Consider the following 16,281-nt stretch of genomic DNA (forward strand, 5'->3'; position numbering starts at 1 on the left):
ACTGAGTTCTGGGTCCGTTTAGGTAATTGATTAAGGTAAAAAAATATTAAACGTAAAAACAGACTCAATTTTGTTCTCAGGTTTCGATTTTCACGGGTGAGGTTGTTTTGAGTTTTGGGTATTGTTTAATCAGTTTTCGTTCTACATACGGGTTCGGGTAAGACAGATGCCTTTTACTCAAGTTTTTTGTGGCTTCGTGTTGGGTTAGGTAAAGCATTCTTATTCAAGCTATGAGTTTCTTTTTCCCTTTTTCTTAACCTTAAGATGGTGTCATTATTAACCATAATCGACCCACACCAAATAACCTGAACACGATTACCGAGCCCGACCCATCTAAACAACCTAAGAAAACAATCAACCAAAAAAACGTAACAAACTTACGATTAAAGAATAAAACAAAATTCGTAAAACTGGAATTGAGATATACTACAAATAGAAACAAAATATCTTAACTTTAAGCGACATTGCAGTCATCCTCTTGATACCTACAGTTGATTAAAGTTGATAATCAACTTATAACCTTAAAAACTAAACTTTGATCCAAAAATGAAGTAAAGTTTTCCAATTTTTCTTACCATCACCAAATGATCCAACAAAGGATCACCAGCAATGATCAATTATATCAATATTTGGTACAAATTCTTGTGTTACAATATAAACTATAAAAATGGGTCTTTAAAGCACAAATTACTATAACCAAAATTTCAAATTCAAACCTTGTTATCTCTATGATTAAAATATAGATGGAACTCGTGAATAACACTCCCATACTTGATAACCTGTTTCAATAAAAAAAAATGTAGTAAAACGATCAGTGCAACATAAATTTCAGAATCTGATCAGAATTGGGAGTAAAATTAGGGTGCGTGTGCGTGAATGGTGTAAACCTATTTTAGGGTCAATCACGAGCCGATGGAATTGATCCGAGACAACGTTCCACTGATGATGTGGGCTGCTTTGTTTGAATCTCTGAAGAGGTAGGTCCCAGCAGAGCCCAGTTGGACCCGCAAGACTCACCTTGCTCAGAGACGTGACGTCCTTACGCGCAGTACGCAAGCTGTTCCCGCAGGAAAAGCCTCCCAATGGTGAAGTACTCTGCCTGTTCCCGCAGCTGCGGATACAAGCCATCAGGGAAGGCTACCTGCGCAGCAAAGCTACACGCACAAGGCACTTAGCTCTCATAATAATTCAGTAATGTCACCGAAGAATGCACAGACGTGAAGGACATCGTCGAAGCATTTGTCAGAGATGGGACGCTCGCACACCTCGTGGCGTAACGAACGCTAAACAGGCTGATGCGTGTAGAACCCCAGTTGGGGAAAACACGAATAAAATTGCAGCTTCAATGTTGGAGACTACATACTGCGTAAACAACGAGATCCCGAACCAGGTGCATATCGGCTCGATGGCACTCCCATCCCAACAACATGTAAGGGAGCTCAATTACACAGTTTGCATGTAGATCAATTCCAAACTTGTAAAGAAAAGGCCCATAGCCACTTCTAATGGAAATGATTCTCCTTAAAACATTGATGCTGATAATCTTACATTTATACTTATGAACTTTCCACACTAATATGCCGGTCTTCACCGCATACATAAGTGGGGAAGTCGTTGCTTGTGGAAGGCGGCAAAACCCGCATAAACACAAAACGGCAAACCTTCACGCAGGTCAGTCATAGGTAAAGTTTGGTGATCCCACTAAATGAAAGTGCCGGTCCTAACCGCACAAATCATGATAGAAGAAACCGAACTAACCTATTGACAACCACGCGTCGAACGGTTAACCTATTCAAAACACTTAGAAAATTTCTAACGAAAAGATAAGGATAACCTCCACGCAGGTCAGATATAGGTAAAGTTTAGCCATCCTAAGTGCAAGTGACGGTCTTACCCGCACAATCACGAAGGAGGAAGCAAAACTTCAACCTATTATCTACCACGTTCAATGGTTAACTTATTCTAAACACTTGGAAAATTGCTAATTTAAACTAAAGTATGCATGAGCAAGTCATATAACGTTTATAAAGCAAGTCATCCAGTGAAAGTAGCGGTCTTACCCGCACAAAGATTTATATTTCATAATAATTCATTACAAGAATGGCCGGGTAACTACCCGCCTACAAGAATATAAATCTATACAATGTAAACCTATCCTAACAGTGGGAAGGGATCTTAAGGTTCAAGCTTCAGGACCACTCCCTCCAAACCCACTTGTACCCGCACCATCAGTTGGCTGTGGCGGTTCAAGGAAGGTCTTTAGAATGGCTAGCCCATCATCAGCAGCAGCAACTTCGTTCACATTCTCCACCACCGGATGCGGGAAGGCGGCATACTGGTTCACTGCTTGGTCATATACAGCTTCAGTATCCACATCATATAAAGGGAAGTTGGAAGGCGGGATGCCTTTCTCAACGAACCCTAGACCAAGCAGGAAGCCGGCCTTTTCCCCATCCTCATGAGAAGCGTTGAGGGTTGCGCTCATGGCATCGTCGTATGATGTGTCCGTGAAGACTCGATGCACAACCTACAAGAAAAAAATACAAGTATCAAAACCTTTTCTATTTACAAAGAAAAGCGTAAAGATATTATGAAATTACGCATACCTGAGACAACGCTTCTCGAAGAAGCCATTCCTTGGCAACCAGAGCCTCCTGGAGGGTGGCTTGAGCTTGGTTACGGGCGCGTTCGGCTTCACTCTTGTTAAGGTTGGCGAGCAACACTTCCTTAGCAGCAGCCTCTTCAACGCCCTTTAGCTTCCGCTCAGTGTGGTCAAGCACGCCCCTCTGGTCCAAGATCTCTTGGAGCTTCTTGGCGTCTTCCATAGCCAAGGCATCATGAGCCTGCTGAAGCCTCTCTAGCTTGGCTTTAAGCTCCTCATTCTCAATGCGTAGAGGCTCAGCAACAGCTTCAGCCTTGGTGGCCCTCTCAGTTGCGTTCTGGGCAGTTTCCTTAGCCAGCCGAAGCTGTTCATTAACAGCTTGGGCAGCCTTGGAACGGGCCTCGAGACGGGCCTGAACTTCAACTTCAAGGGCCTGGAAGGCCTTCTCCTTTTCCGCAGCCACTGCGGTAAGCCTCTTGTTCTCCTCCCGGACAGCCCGCGCCTGAGCTACTTCTTGGATACGAGCTGCTTTTAACTTGTCGTTTTCACGACAAAGCAGCTCGACGCGCGGCTGCATCCGGGCCAGGAGAATCCGAAGCTCATTGTTCAGCCTACCCTCCTGGTAGCTAGCCATTGCTTCCCCCAACGCACCACTGGGAGCTGCGTGACGAGCCCACTCCACGCACTCCACAGGCGTGCGAAGGGTTGTTCCTCGGCGGATGTTCCATCGTGGAACATACACTTCATTGGAATCCGACACTGCAAAAGCAAAAAGCAGTTAGGAAAAGATGATAAATATATATATATATATATATATATATATATATATATATATATATATATATATATATATATATATATAATAAAGGCCAAAATAACCCTACGCACCTGTAGGGTCGACGACAGGCCTGTAGCCTCCAAACCCATCACCCGAACCTAACGGATATCCATCCAAGAGGTCAGGCAGATGGGAAGGAGGCAGAGATTGGCTTGACGCCCCAACCCCGGACATACCTGAAGGACCGGCCGTAGTCGCCGACGCCGGAGGAGGCATAGCGGAGGCCGCCGCGGTAGAAACCAGCGGAGGTGAACTCACAACCGCGGCCGTGGCTGCGGAAGAATCCACAGAAACATTCACCGCCGGCTCAGTGAAAGAATCAGTGAATATGGCACTGACAGCCGGCGGAAATGTCGTCACAGTTGGAACAGTTGACTCAACTGGGTGAGCAACTGAACCAACTGAAGCAGGCGCAGCCGCCTGGGTCATCGCCTCAGGTAGGTTGACCAAGCCTACCGTCATGGGTCCGGAGGTGCTCCTCCCCGCTCCACCCTGGAATGCGGTAGCATCCACGCCTGTACAAAGAAGATATAAGTATAATGGCGGAAAGATATGAAGTTAAAAGTAAATGAAGTTTGTACTTACGGGTTTTCTTGAGCCTAAAAGTGCGAACAGGCGGGGACGAACCCGATGGAGCCGGCCTCTTCACGCCGCTCACCGTCGTCGTCCTGGGCTGCTCGAAGGTGACAGTCGTCTCAGCCTCCGGAGCAGTGGTCTTATCACCACCAGGGTTCCCCGCCACCTCCTCGCTTTCGGTCTCTGAATCAGACCGATGCACCGGATCGGCAGTGGAGGCAACCTTCGCCTTCCCCTTCCCACCGGCAGCCTTCTTTTTCCGCACCAACGGAGGACCATCTGCGGATTCCTCATCAGAAGATGACAAGATTAGAGGAATTCCAGCAGAGGTTTCAGCATTAAGAGGTCGAGGGTTGAATAACTCCTTACCTGGCCGCGTAGCGCTCAGAATAGGGTGGCCTGGCGGGTAGACCTCCACAAACCGATCCCTCGTTTGCTCCAAGATGGGCAACTCGTTCTCATCGAGAGCACGAGTACCCATCCGGGCGGGACCATCACTCTCCCGCGGCTGCAGGAGAGACTGCAAGTCGTTTCCCTCTGAAATAAAAAGAATAAAACAGTTAGAAGAAAAACCTATATCAACAAAGAAGACAGAGCATACTGTAAGGGACAGAGTTCAAACCGTATTCGAGGACGATGGGAATCTGGGACGCCTCCTTCCACACCCGGCTCATCCCAAGCATCACCATCCCAGACTCCGCAAAGCGGTACACCGGAGTCTGGACCCGGGAGATCTTGGCGAACCACTCCGCCTCTTGGTAGTTGAGGGCGTGAAGGGCGGGGAGTGCTCTCCCATTCTTAAACATCATCGCAAGGGGAACGACGCGAGCGGAGATATAAAAAAACTCCCGCTTCCACGACCGAAGACTGCGCTCGGTTGCGCAGATCTTCAGACCCTTGATCCGATTGACCAAGGTATACCACCCCTGGATGCACCTCCAAGAATAGAAGGTCATCAGGCGGTCAACATGGGGCTCTACGCCCAGAATGAGGCACACCCACTCAAAGTGGCGGATCTTGGCGATCGCCATCGGGTGTACCTCCGTCAGATTCACACCGTGCCTCTCCAAGACACGGTATACAAACTTCGTCAATGGGAACCTGAGATTCCCATAAACGAAGAATGCAGCGTACACCCCTATCTTGCCCTTGGGGGCATCGTACACCGTCTGGTGTGGCTCCAGAAACTCAGGCTCGAACGGTTCGAGCATGTACTTCCGGACAACGTACTGATAGAGGTCGGCCGGAAGAGCACACTGGCACTCGCCAGCAGTACTCTTGTCATCCTTATCGGAAGTGGACGACGGATTCTCGACGAACACGTCAGACTCCTCGGCAAAAGAAGACATTCTTGAAGGATGAAAGGCAACGATTTCAGAGAATATTCACCGGAAATCGCTTAGAAGGAGAAGATAGAAGTGAAAGTGTGAATTACAAAGGACCCTCTCCCCCTTTATATACTCATCGCAATTAATGCGATGAATTTAATGCGGAAGAGAGAGAAATCGCAGGTGCAATGAAACTATGACACGTGGCAAAGAGCAAGCTGGCAACAGCTGTTGAAAGGACGCGTGCCATTAATTTCGCGGCCACGCGCCCGAAAAATCGCGCACATGAGCCTGAAAAAGCGCCTGGAATGACCATATACTGTCACGTCGCCATAACTTCCTGCACGTCCTGACACTGTCAGAAGAAACCGTCGGACGACGTTTCAACAGTTTGGACTGTTCTTATCCTTTCACCAACTCTTCGAATTTTAAAAAGATTCAAAAGTAAGCGGGAAAATACCCCTTACCTTGGCAACCAAGAAACTATAAGACATGTGCGAGTACAGTGTTAAGGCAAAACCCTTCACATACTTGGCACCTGCAGGGAATTGAAGCCAAGAATACCTCGGCAACCAAGTAACCATAAGACGGGTGCGAGTAGTGTCGAGGCAAAACCCTTCACATACTTAGCACCCGCGGGGAATTGAAGCCAGGAATACCTTGGAAGTAAAGTAACTATAAGACGAGTGCGGGGGCAGTGTCAAGGCAAAACCCTTCACATACCTAGCACTCCGCAGGGAATTGAAACCAAGAAGGATCTTCTAGGCAGTGCTTGCGGAAACGGGAATAACATCCCCGCATAGCGGGAACGTCGAGAACTAGATTGTTTGAACCTCCAAGATGGAATTGGTTGTTTAAACATAATTGATCACTATGTTCAAAACTACCAAAACCTCATGGAGAATCTACACAAGTGGAACTCAACGCTCCTGACTTGCGAGGAGGTTACAGACCTACCCGCATCACACCCAAAGATCAAGCAGAAAAGTCGGGAATTTCTGCACGTGACATTAGGACTTCCGCGGGAAGAATCCCATGGAAAACCTTAAAACTAAACCCTTTTCAAAACCCCTTGCTTAAGTCCAAAAGTTCACCTCACTTATTAACAATTCATGAGAAGAACATTGGACTGGGGGGACTTGAAGAGGTAGGTCCCAGCAGAGCCCAGTTGGACCCGCAAGACTCACCTTGAAAAGGGACGTCTGCGCAGTTGAACCCGCAAGACTCCTTAACGGACGTCTGCGCGGTTGAACCCGCAAGACTTAAAGGGACGTCTGCCCAGAGACCAACTGGATCCGCATGACCCACCATGCTCAGAGACGTGACGTCCTTACGCGCAGTACGCAAGCTGTTCCCGCAGGAAAAGCCTCCCAATGGTGAAGTACTCTGCCTGTTCCAGCAGCTGCGGATACAAGCCATCAGGGAAGGCTACCTGCGCAGCAAAGCTACACGCACAAGGCACAGCTCTCATAATAATTCAGTAATGTCACCTGAAGAAGGAATGAGCAAAGCCGGGAATACTCCCGCCCAAATGAGCCAGTCCGATACTGGAGGATCTTTTGTACTGTACCTGACGAGGTATGGACAAAAGATCTGACCAAAGATACGACAGCTCACTGACAACAGTATGACGAGCAGCACGCTCTTGTACTGTATGTCACTATTAGCCGCTGCCTACTCACCAACCTGTCGGAGGACGTGCATAGCCTGCAGTTGGTGGACCAGGAATAGTACACAGCCGGCCTGGTCACTATCAGCCGCTGCCTACCCACCAACTACCAGCATGGCATGTGCGTAGCCCACAGTTGGCAGAACAGGAACACTATTCAGCCGGCTGTACCTTCTTGGAAACCTACATTCGGCTATAAATACTCCAACACCTTGGAATGGTATATCATCTCATCTTATCTTATATCATATACCTGATATCTGCTCTAGTCATTCTCTTAATATACACTTATATTCAAGAGCAATCTAGTCTGATTCTCACGCCGGGGGGTGGTCACAAGGAGGTACCCCCCCCCTCTCAGTGACGAGCTCACGGTGTCTGTTTTGCAGGTTATCAAAAGAACCATCTTTGCCGGATCTAACCCCTCGTGGGAAACATCTATTTAACCCCCAGATTATCCGTAATCTGCCCGGGGTAGATTAGTGTTTCTTCAATCTCCAAAATGATTTCGATGAAATAAATAGGTTGCTGGCCGTCGGCCACTGACTGTTCAAGACTCAGTTTTGAAATGAAAGAAAGAATGGGGAAGAAAAGGAGGTGGAGAGTGGAGAAGAAGAGCGCGTATCTGATGGTGGGCTACGTGGCGTTACAAAGGCTGATGATGGAGTCAAGAAGACAGTGTGGACAGTTGTCGATAAACCTCATGATCAACATGATGTCAGCAATGTACAAACGTGCACTTGTATAGTCTGGAGAGGCTTACTTATCTTATGGTTTAGCGGCTATATTGTCTTTGGTTTCATTGCTTGTATTTTGGGAGAGTTACTGCTTTGTGTGTTGTAAACTTTGCAGTGGTAGTTGTACTTTATGTCATGGGTGAGTTTGTGCTTCATTTGTGGTAAGGTAGGCAATTGGTCATGTACTCTATTTTATTATTGTGCATAGTGCTTTCCCTTTCATGTGTGAATATGATATCTCTTTACACGTGTTTCAGGATTATTCAATACATGAAGAAGTAGGTTATTCACAAACACGTGTTGTTCATCTTCGTTGCCACCATCTCTCATGGCAGAAAACCACTTCATTTTTGTATCAATAAACCAACAAATTAGTTTCTAAAAACCATTAAACATATCACTATAAAGTACCATAACCACCTCTACGGATCTACTATTCTTCTCAAACTCAAATCCATTTCACAGTTGGTCGGATTAGGCATTTACAACAACTTCCGACGTACTGGCGTATATAATATAGTGTGGCTGATGTCACCATGTTAGTTATTTTGACCATACTTATCTATTTGGAGTGCGTGCATATTTACAGTTTTGTTTGGATGTTGGAGGTTAGTGTCTATAATGCTTAACATGTATAGTCACATCTAGAGTTCATTAGTTTTTTAACATGTTTTTTTGTTACATTAGTAACACTTGGACACTTTTAGTTTCTTTTGTTACATGTTATTGGCACTTGAGCTTGAACTTGCTAACTTATGCTTACGCAATTATGCTGAGAACTTGAACTTCCTATCTTCCTCTTACGCAACCTATACCGAAACCCGCGCAACGCGCGTGTTCAAAAAAACTAGTTAATCTTATATATAAATTAGAACTTTGATGTCGCAAGTTCCTTATTAGGCCACTTGGCAACACCGTATTAGTCTGTGATTTTTTTCTTTTTTATTATATTTTATTTAGTTAGTTATCATAACGAACGTAAGGGAAAACCGACAAAATGTCATTTTTTTTGTTTTAGTTCCGGTACCATAATGAAGCAGACGGAAACCAACCAAATTCGAGTAGACTCGTCGCCTCAACGCATGTGACTGACAATGATCGGGTTTTACCAACGCGCAAACTGTCCGACGCCCCTCCCCCCATTGTCCATTGGTCCACCTTCATATTTATTTAGTTTTCACTCATTTTTTAGCTATAGTACCGTAACAAGCGTAATTAAAACCAACCGAATTCGTGTCAAATTACTGCCACAATGCACGAGACCGGCAACACTTGTATTTTACACGGCCTGGATTTACTAACCGTATAAACATCGTTTTAAATATTTTGTTTTTTTATATGTTAATCTAACAATTTTTTTTGTGCTTTAACTCTCAGACTTTAACAACGATGTCTATATCTTAATGAACATAAACGATACTGACCGAACTCACGTCAACTCATCGTCACATTTCGAGTTTTACCAACGCCCGGGTTTCAATGTTAGAGTTTTGTCAGATGCCCTGACACAACGCGACGAGTAGATGAACTAGTTTTATTAATAATTATTATATAAGCGATAGTTTATCTCCACTTCACCTTACTATCACATTTCATTATCAACATAACACATGTTTTTAATTATGCAGTGTGATATCCCTTTTGCCTCATCATCACTTACATATTAGAGTTGGCCCTTTTCATATAGTCTAGTACATGAAAAAATTTCAGCCAATACTTAGGGGTGTTTGGAGGAGCTTATTTTTATGCTATTTTGCTTATTTGCTTTTTGAAAAGCAAAAACAACTTTTGAAAAGCTTCATTTTAAAGCCTTTTGATTTGCTTTACCAAACACTTTTTGCTTTTCAACAAACAAATTTTAAAAGCTCATCCAAACACCCCTTAGGCTATGTGTAGTAGAGGTGTCCGGTCAGCAAAATGTGGGTTTTTGTTTTAAGGGTGTAATAGTGTTGTAAACCATTATATATACATATAATATATATATATATATATATATATATATATATATCACACAAGTTATTATTATAATAATAACAAATCCCAAAGCATAACCCTGGACAACAGTTTGTCCCCCCCCCCCCCCCCGCACCCCCACACATTTCGCCTCTTTTGTAGCCGGGGGGCGGTGTACACACAAGATTTCGCCCCATATCGCCCAGTACACATAGTCTTAGGGATAGGTAGCGCGATAGACATATAAGATAAATAATGTTCTGTACGTCTACATGGTTAAGGAAAACTAGTTTATTTTAAGGAAAATTGGTTTTAAATAATCCAAACTATGGCCTATTGGTAAATATTCATCCCAACTTTACACTTGCCTGCTGGCATTACCAACTACTTGTGCATTTGTTTTTAACGGGCCGCGACTAACGGATGTTAGCTCCGTTAGTCTTTGTCTGACGTGGCCATCCCAGTTGGCAAAAACTTGATTACGTGGAATGCGACGTGGCGGCTGACTGTGTATTATGAGACCAGTCATAATAATAATAATAATAATAATAACTCCCCACCCATTTCTTTCCCACAACCCAACCACCGGCGTCTTCCTTCATACCACCACCCAACCATAACCACCCATCAACCACCACCATCGCTTCCACATGCGATTAGTTGTGAGCCGAGCAGATTTGGAGGAGTGTACAGAGCGTCGGGGCTAAGGTTTTACCGAGCAGATCTTGAGAGGTAGGTTTGATATAAATTAGGGCTTTTGGTAAGGAATTGAATTTGGGATTTTTTGATCTTATAATTGACTGATTGACGAGAAGGTGGTGGTGGTGCTAGGGTTTGGTGGTGGCAGGTGGTGGGTAAATTGCAGAGGAGAGAGAGAGAGAGAGAGAGAGAGAGAGAGAGAGAGAGAGAGAGAGAGAGAGAGAGAGAGAGTTCTGCCTTAATATGGTGGTGGTGGTGGGTTTAGAACGGATCTGGGTTTTGTGAACTCCTGCAAGATTAGGGCAGAACTCCGGCAAGTTGGGGTCGGAGAAGATGGCCGGAAGATGGCCAGTTGCAGGTGGTGGGTTCCAGTGGTGGTTGCTGTGGATGGGCATGGTGGTGGTCGGGGTTCCGGCGATGGTTACAGGGGTGGTGGACTGGTGGTGTTGTGGTGGCTGTGGGTTTGGGTTGTAAAGAGTATTAGGTTGAAGATGGTGATGATAACATACACCTTATACACAGTCAGCCGCCACGTAGACGTTCCACGTAATATGATATTTGACAGCTGGGATGGCCACGTCAGACAAAGACTAACGGAGTTAACATCCGTTAGTCGTGGCCCGTTAAAAACAAATGCACAAGTAGTTGGTACTGCCAGCAGGCAAGTGTAAAGTTGGGATGTATATTTACCAATAGGCCATAGTTTGGATTATTTAAAACCAATTTTCCTTATTTTAATAAAATTAGATCTAAGATAAAGCTTTAGCTAATTGTCAAGTATTTAAAAAAAACACTCCCAAATCATTTTAAGATGGATAAGATTCAATATAATGAACATAATAAAAAAATGTATTTTTATAATACTCTTGTATAAGGTGTGCAAACAAACGAGTTGCAGGTGAGCTACTTGATCTCGGATTGACAAAAATATCGAAATAAGCCAAACTTTAATGACTTTAAGCCGAGTTAGAGCCTCAAATAAAGCATGTTTTGCTTTGAAGCCTAAGCTTGAGCTTTGTGTGAGAAACTTGTTTAGGCTTGTCGAGCCTTAATGAACCTAATGCATTTTTAAATTTTAGTTCTTTCGGGTTTCTATATATCATGCTCAACTAAGTTTTTCTCAAAATATATATATATATTTTAAATGTATATAAATTAACTAATCAACAATAAACGAGTCAAACTTAAATTTAAAAAAACTCGCGCGCAAAAAAAGAGCTTTAAACAAGTCAAGCTCAAGCTCAAGCTCAAGCTCAAGCTCAAGCTCAAGCCTCATAAATTAAAACGACTCAGACTCGAGCTCGACCTCGGCTGAGCTCGTTTACACCCAACAATAAGCATATAACCCTTGGTCTCCAAGAAACTTTGCACTGGTTTTCAGAATTGCGTAATCGGAGACCATGGCATCCACCCTGCTCCGCCTCACAAGGTCCGTCATCCCATTCCGTCCACCGTCACCCATACGTCTACCCACCATTCACACCACACGTCAGCATTCGGTCAACACAAGTCAAACAAGACCCTTTTCATCTCCGTCGGACAACACACCACCAAAACGTACTAATTCTCTTCTTAACCTCCAATAATATTTCAATGCTTGTTATTTAAATGCTTTAATTTTCAATTTCAGCCACATTTGAATTTGATCTACCATTTCTAGCGTATCAAATGGACATAATGTCAGGAGTTCCATCAATGCTGTTAACTCTGGTCAACGATGAAGAGTTGACCGTACACATCCCTGGAATGGAGAAGTTGGAGACTGATGACGGCCCGTGCGTGATATTACAAATGCCGGGTTTACCAGTACCGAAAGGCGAATATCAGGCGGTTGCTCATAATACGGTTGTTGAAGATGATACTATGCTCATGTCCTATAAAACCAGTAAAGAAACCTACCTTGCGGCTGTCAAATTACCCGAGAATGTCGACCCGGTCGGTAGAATGAATGGGTTGATTTCCAAGGGAATGGTGAAGTTAACCTTTCCGTATCTGAAAAACACTGATTTTGTTCACACACCTGTTAAAATCGTTCGCCCTACGCCTTATTGTGGTAATTACTGTCCCAATAATATCTTAGGTAGAATTGGTAATTGGGTCGGGCTGGTTTGGGTTGGAACGGGTCAGCTCAAAAAAGGGTTAATTTGGTTCAGGTCGATAGGCAACGGGTTTGGGTTAAAACGAGATGGTTTAAAAAATTGTCTTTTGAAGTTACTGTACATTTTTGAAATTTAAAAATAGGCTCGTTGAACCTCAACGAGCTTGAACGGACTTCAATTCTTCACGTACAAGGCTCGAGCTCGGCTCGTTTAGAGCTTTTAATTGATCCAATCTCGAGTGGATTCCATGCGGGTCGGCTCGTTTGCACTCCTATTAAGTATCTTAGGATCTTTTAGAATTGAAACTATACAGTTATATACTTACATTGTGAATGGTTACTTTCAGATGCGTTTGATCGATCAGATCTAGGAAGGAAACTGTGTGAAGTAATAGCTCACTCAGTTGTGAAGAGTAAGTCGTTCACTGCGTATAAGAAGGATACGGGGGAAAGCATATACATAAAAGGGAATCTGCCGGGGGTGGAGAAAAATGTGGTAAATAAGGAAGGTTTGTGTGTGTCGTTGAACATGCCCGGGTTTGAGATAGAGGATGTGGAGTCGGGTTTTGAGTATGATACTTTGATCATTGAAGGAAAACGGGAGAACAAGCATTATATCGCGGGGATACGTGTGCCAGAGGGTTTTAAGAGGGAGATGCAAGATGGGTTGTATAAGGTGACTCTTCCCCATGTTGATGTTAACAGGCTTGCGTTCAGGACGTATCGCTAGATAACTTTTGCATATGGTTGCTAACTATATATATATATATATATATATATATATATATATATATGCTAATGTTAGTTTTAAATCTAAGAAACAATGAATCAGTTATGACTTAACTAGCTTGTAAGAAGTTGCATCCAAGTGACCTCAATTCATCTTGTGAGTTGTGAGGCTTATTAGGGTCCTGGCCTTTTGTGTACTAACTAATGGATGAATATAATAGATATGTAAGAAGTGGGTTACTATTTTGATCACTATTGTAACATTTCTCTTCCTTTAGTTAACTGGGCTGATTTGACTTTTTGAGGTCAAACAGGCATCAGTTTCCTTTTACTGTTACACTGATAGAAGTCTAATGGTTCTATTAACATCAAATCTAACAACAGATAACAGTTTATAATTATTCTCAGAGAGGGTTAATGAGCTGGTTAGTTTAAAACCGGTGATTTTTTACAGGTCAAAATAGGATGTATTGACCCCATGCAAAATTATTGTAGGTATCAAGAACAAAAAATCCATTATTACAATAAAAGATCAATGTTTTTCTAAGTAAAATGACTTGAAGGGTTATGACCTATACAACGTTCATTTATGATTTTTGTATCTTTTTAGCGCCATATTGGTGAACTAAATTGTTTTATTTAGATGCTGGTTATGAATTATGACCTATCACTATTTCTATAATTGTATAAAGCTCTCAGGCCAATTTGAAAACTTTAGTTAGAGGTGAAAAAGTCAAACTATGTTAAATTTGAAAGTGTTCAAAGTCTATTTTAGCCTCCTGATTAGTTTCAGATTTAGATTAAGATTTCATTTTGTAATCATAAATGGAACACATGAAAAATCTTACGAATTGGACAAAAAAGTGTTTTCCAGACAACTTGGCTACATGTACAAGCCAAACCTGTTTGACAAGTTACCCAACATGTTAGACTGCTCCTCTACACAATATTGGCAACCAGAGATCAAAATTAAATACAAAGACGAGTAACACAATGTTAAATGTGTATTAACGGCCGGAATATCATCAAAATATCATACATTTATGAGTAACACAAACTAACCATTATTCTTGAACATCCACTATGTACTAGGATCTAGATAAAACCACACGTTGACTTACAAACTTGAAATTTGTAATACAAATTGTTTTTTTTTTTATTGTGAGAAGGTTACAACATTCTGGAACTAGCTATAACTAATGAACTTATAGTATGCCTATGCAGAAAATAACGTAAGAGATTGGGAACATAACAAAAAACTACTTATCCGTATAGTTCGTTATTAGTTATACACTTATACCTATGCATATACTTTTAATTTATTAAATTATTTATACGTCATTCGTCATTTGTCTTTTTAAACCCATTCAACCATTGGACCAGACCAATAAGGCAGACTGTAAGACAGTCGGTTCAATGACATTTATGGTAATGAATACATTAGCCTAACATCTGCTACGAATGTTAAGCTAACAAGATGTAGAGAGATATTGCCAAATCATTGGTAATCGATTTATGATATATGTGGCAGTCTGTATACATTCACCTATGAATCTTCGAAACATAGGTGAATGAGTTGTTTCAAGAAGACGTTGATGTTTGTGTTCCACCACTGTGTGAGATGAGGGAATATTTCGATCTCCGTTATTTACTTGGTAAACCTTAATATAGCACAAAGTCAAGAGGTGAAATAGGAAACGTGCCTAACAAACCTAACAAACTGATAAATACAAACTACAAGATAATACAATTAATATAATTATAATAAACCAATAATATCTCAAAATATTATTGGTTAGCACTCCCCCGCACTGTGAGCCGTAGTTGACCTAAGGCACAACCATAATCGAAAATGGATGAATAATTGCTTCTGCAGGCCCTTAGTAAAAATATCTGGATATTGATAGTCAGCGGGAATATGTAACACACGTACGTCTCTGATTCTAACTTTGTCGCGAACAAAATGGATGTCAAGCTCAACGTGCTTAGTTCGTTGGTGTTGTATCAGGTTCTCAGAGAGGTATACGGCGGAGATGTTATCACAATATACAATAGTGGCATCGCGTACAGGGATATGAAGTTCAAGCAGAAGGTTTCAGACCCAACTTGTTTCAGCTACTGTGTTTGTGACTCCCCTATATGGTCAGTTGTCATTTGGAAGACCAGGAAATTAGATTGCTGCCAAGAAAGACACAGTATCCGGACGTTGACCGGCTAAAGTAGGGACAACCACCCCAATCCGTGTTGGAATAAGCGGTAAGTTTCAAGGACTTGGATGGTGAAATTTGAAGGCCACAGTGTAACGTACCTTTAACGTATTGAAGGATACGTTTCAGAAACTGAAGATGCGGCTCCCTTGGATCATGCATAAAAAAGGCATATTTATTGTACCGCGTATGCACGATCGGGTCTAGTAAAAGTGAGGTGTTACAATGTGAGGTGTTGCAAAGCTCCTGCAAGACTTTGATACATAGAAGGATCGGTGACCGGGGGGCCAATGGTGGCACTTAGCTTGGAACCAATTTCAACAGGGGTGGTAATGGGTTTGCAATTTGACATGTCTGCCCTTGATAAAATATCCACAACATATGTGGTTTGAGACAAAAATAAATTGTGGTTCTTCCTTTCAACAGTGATGCCAAGGAAATGGTGAAGCGAGCCTAGATCGCGCATCTTGAATTATGAGGATAACAACTTGATATGTCATCTACGTAAAGTAAAAATACGCCATTTGGTTCCCATGTTTGTAGATGAGTAGTGATGTGTCTCAAACGCTACTTTTGAAACCACACTTTGTAAGGAAACCAACAAAACAGTGGTACCATGCTCTTGGAGCTTGCTTCAAGGCGTAGAGTGATTTTTTCAATTTGCAAACATATTTTGGCGTAGTGGCATTTACAAAACCTGGTGCCTGAAACATATAAATAGTTTCCTTCAAATTTCCATGTAGAAGTGCGTTTTCGACGTCTAATTGGTGAATCGATTATGATCGAGAGATGACCAAACTGCAAACCCCCCGAATTGTTGTGGGCTTGATAACCAGACTAAACGT

At 42.7% G+C, this 16,281-nt stretch overlaps 1 protein-coding gene across 1 annotated transcript; it reads left to right on the forward strand.

Annotated features, from left to right (window-relative positions):
• Positions 1–11,689: 11,689 nt before the first annotated feature.
• Positions 11,690–13,230, forward strand: LOC143550021 (uncharacterized). Its single transcript, XM_077040761.1, has 2 exons — positions 11,690–12,455; positions 12,848–13,230. Exons 1-2 carry the CDS (start codon positions 12,071–12,073, stop codon positions 13,228–13,230), a joined length of 768 nt encoding a protein of 255 aa, XP_076896876.1. The 5' UTR covers positions 11,690–12,070.
• The last annotated feature ends 3,051 nt before the right edge of the window (positions 13,231–16,281 follow it).

Source organism: Bidens hawaiensis, unplaced genomic scaffold, assembly GCF_021521415.1.
Source record: "Bidens hawaiensis isolate Kalapana, Puna unplaced genomic scaffold, B.hawaiensis_p1.1 tig00015906_1, whole genome shotgun sequence".
Classification (NCBI taxonomy): Eukaryota; Viridiplantae; Streptophyta; class Magnoliopsida; order Asterales; family Asteraceae; genus Bidens; species Bidens hawaiensis.

Coding starts and splice junctions, on each gene's coding strand:
- LOC143550021 (XM_077040761.1), top strand. CDS start 12,071: ATGGACATAATGTCAGGAGTTCCATCAATGCTGTTAACTCTGGTCAAC. Junction 12,456..12,847: donor TCGCCCTACGCCTTATTGTG/GTAATTACTGTC, acceptor GGTTACTTTCAG/ATGCGTTTGATCGATCAGAT.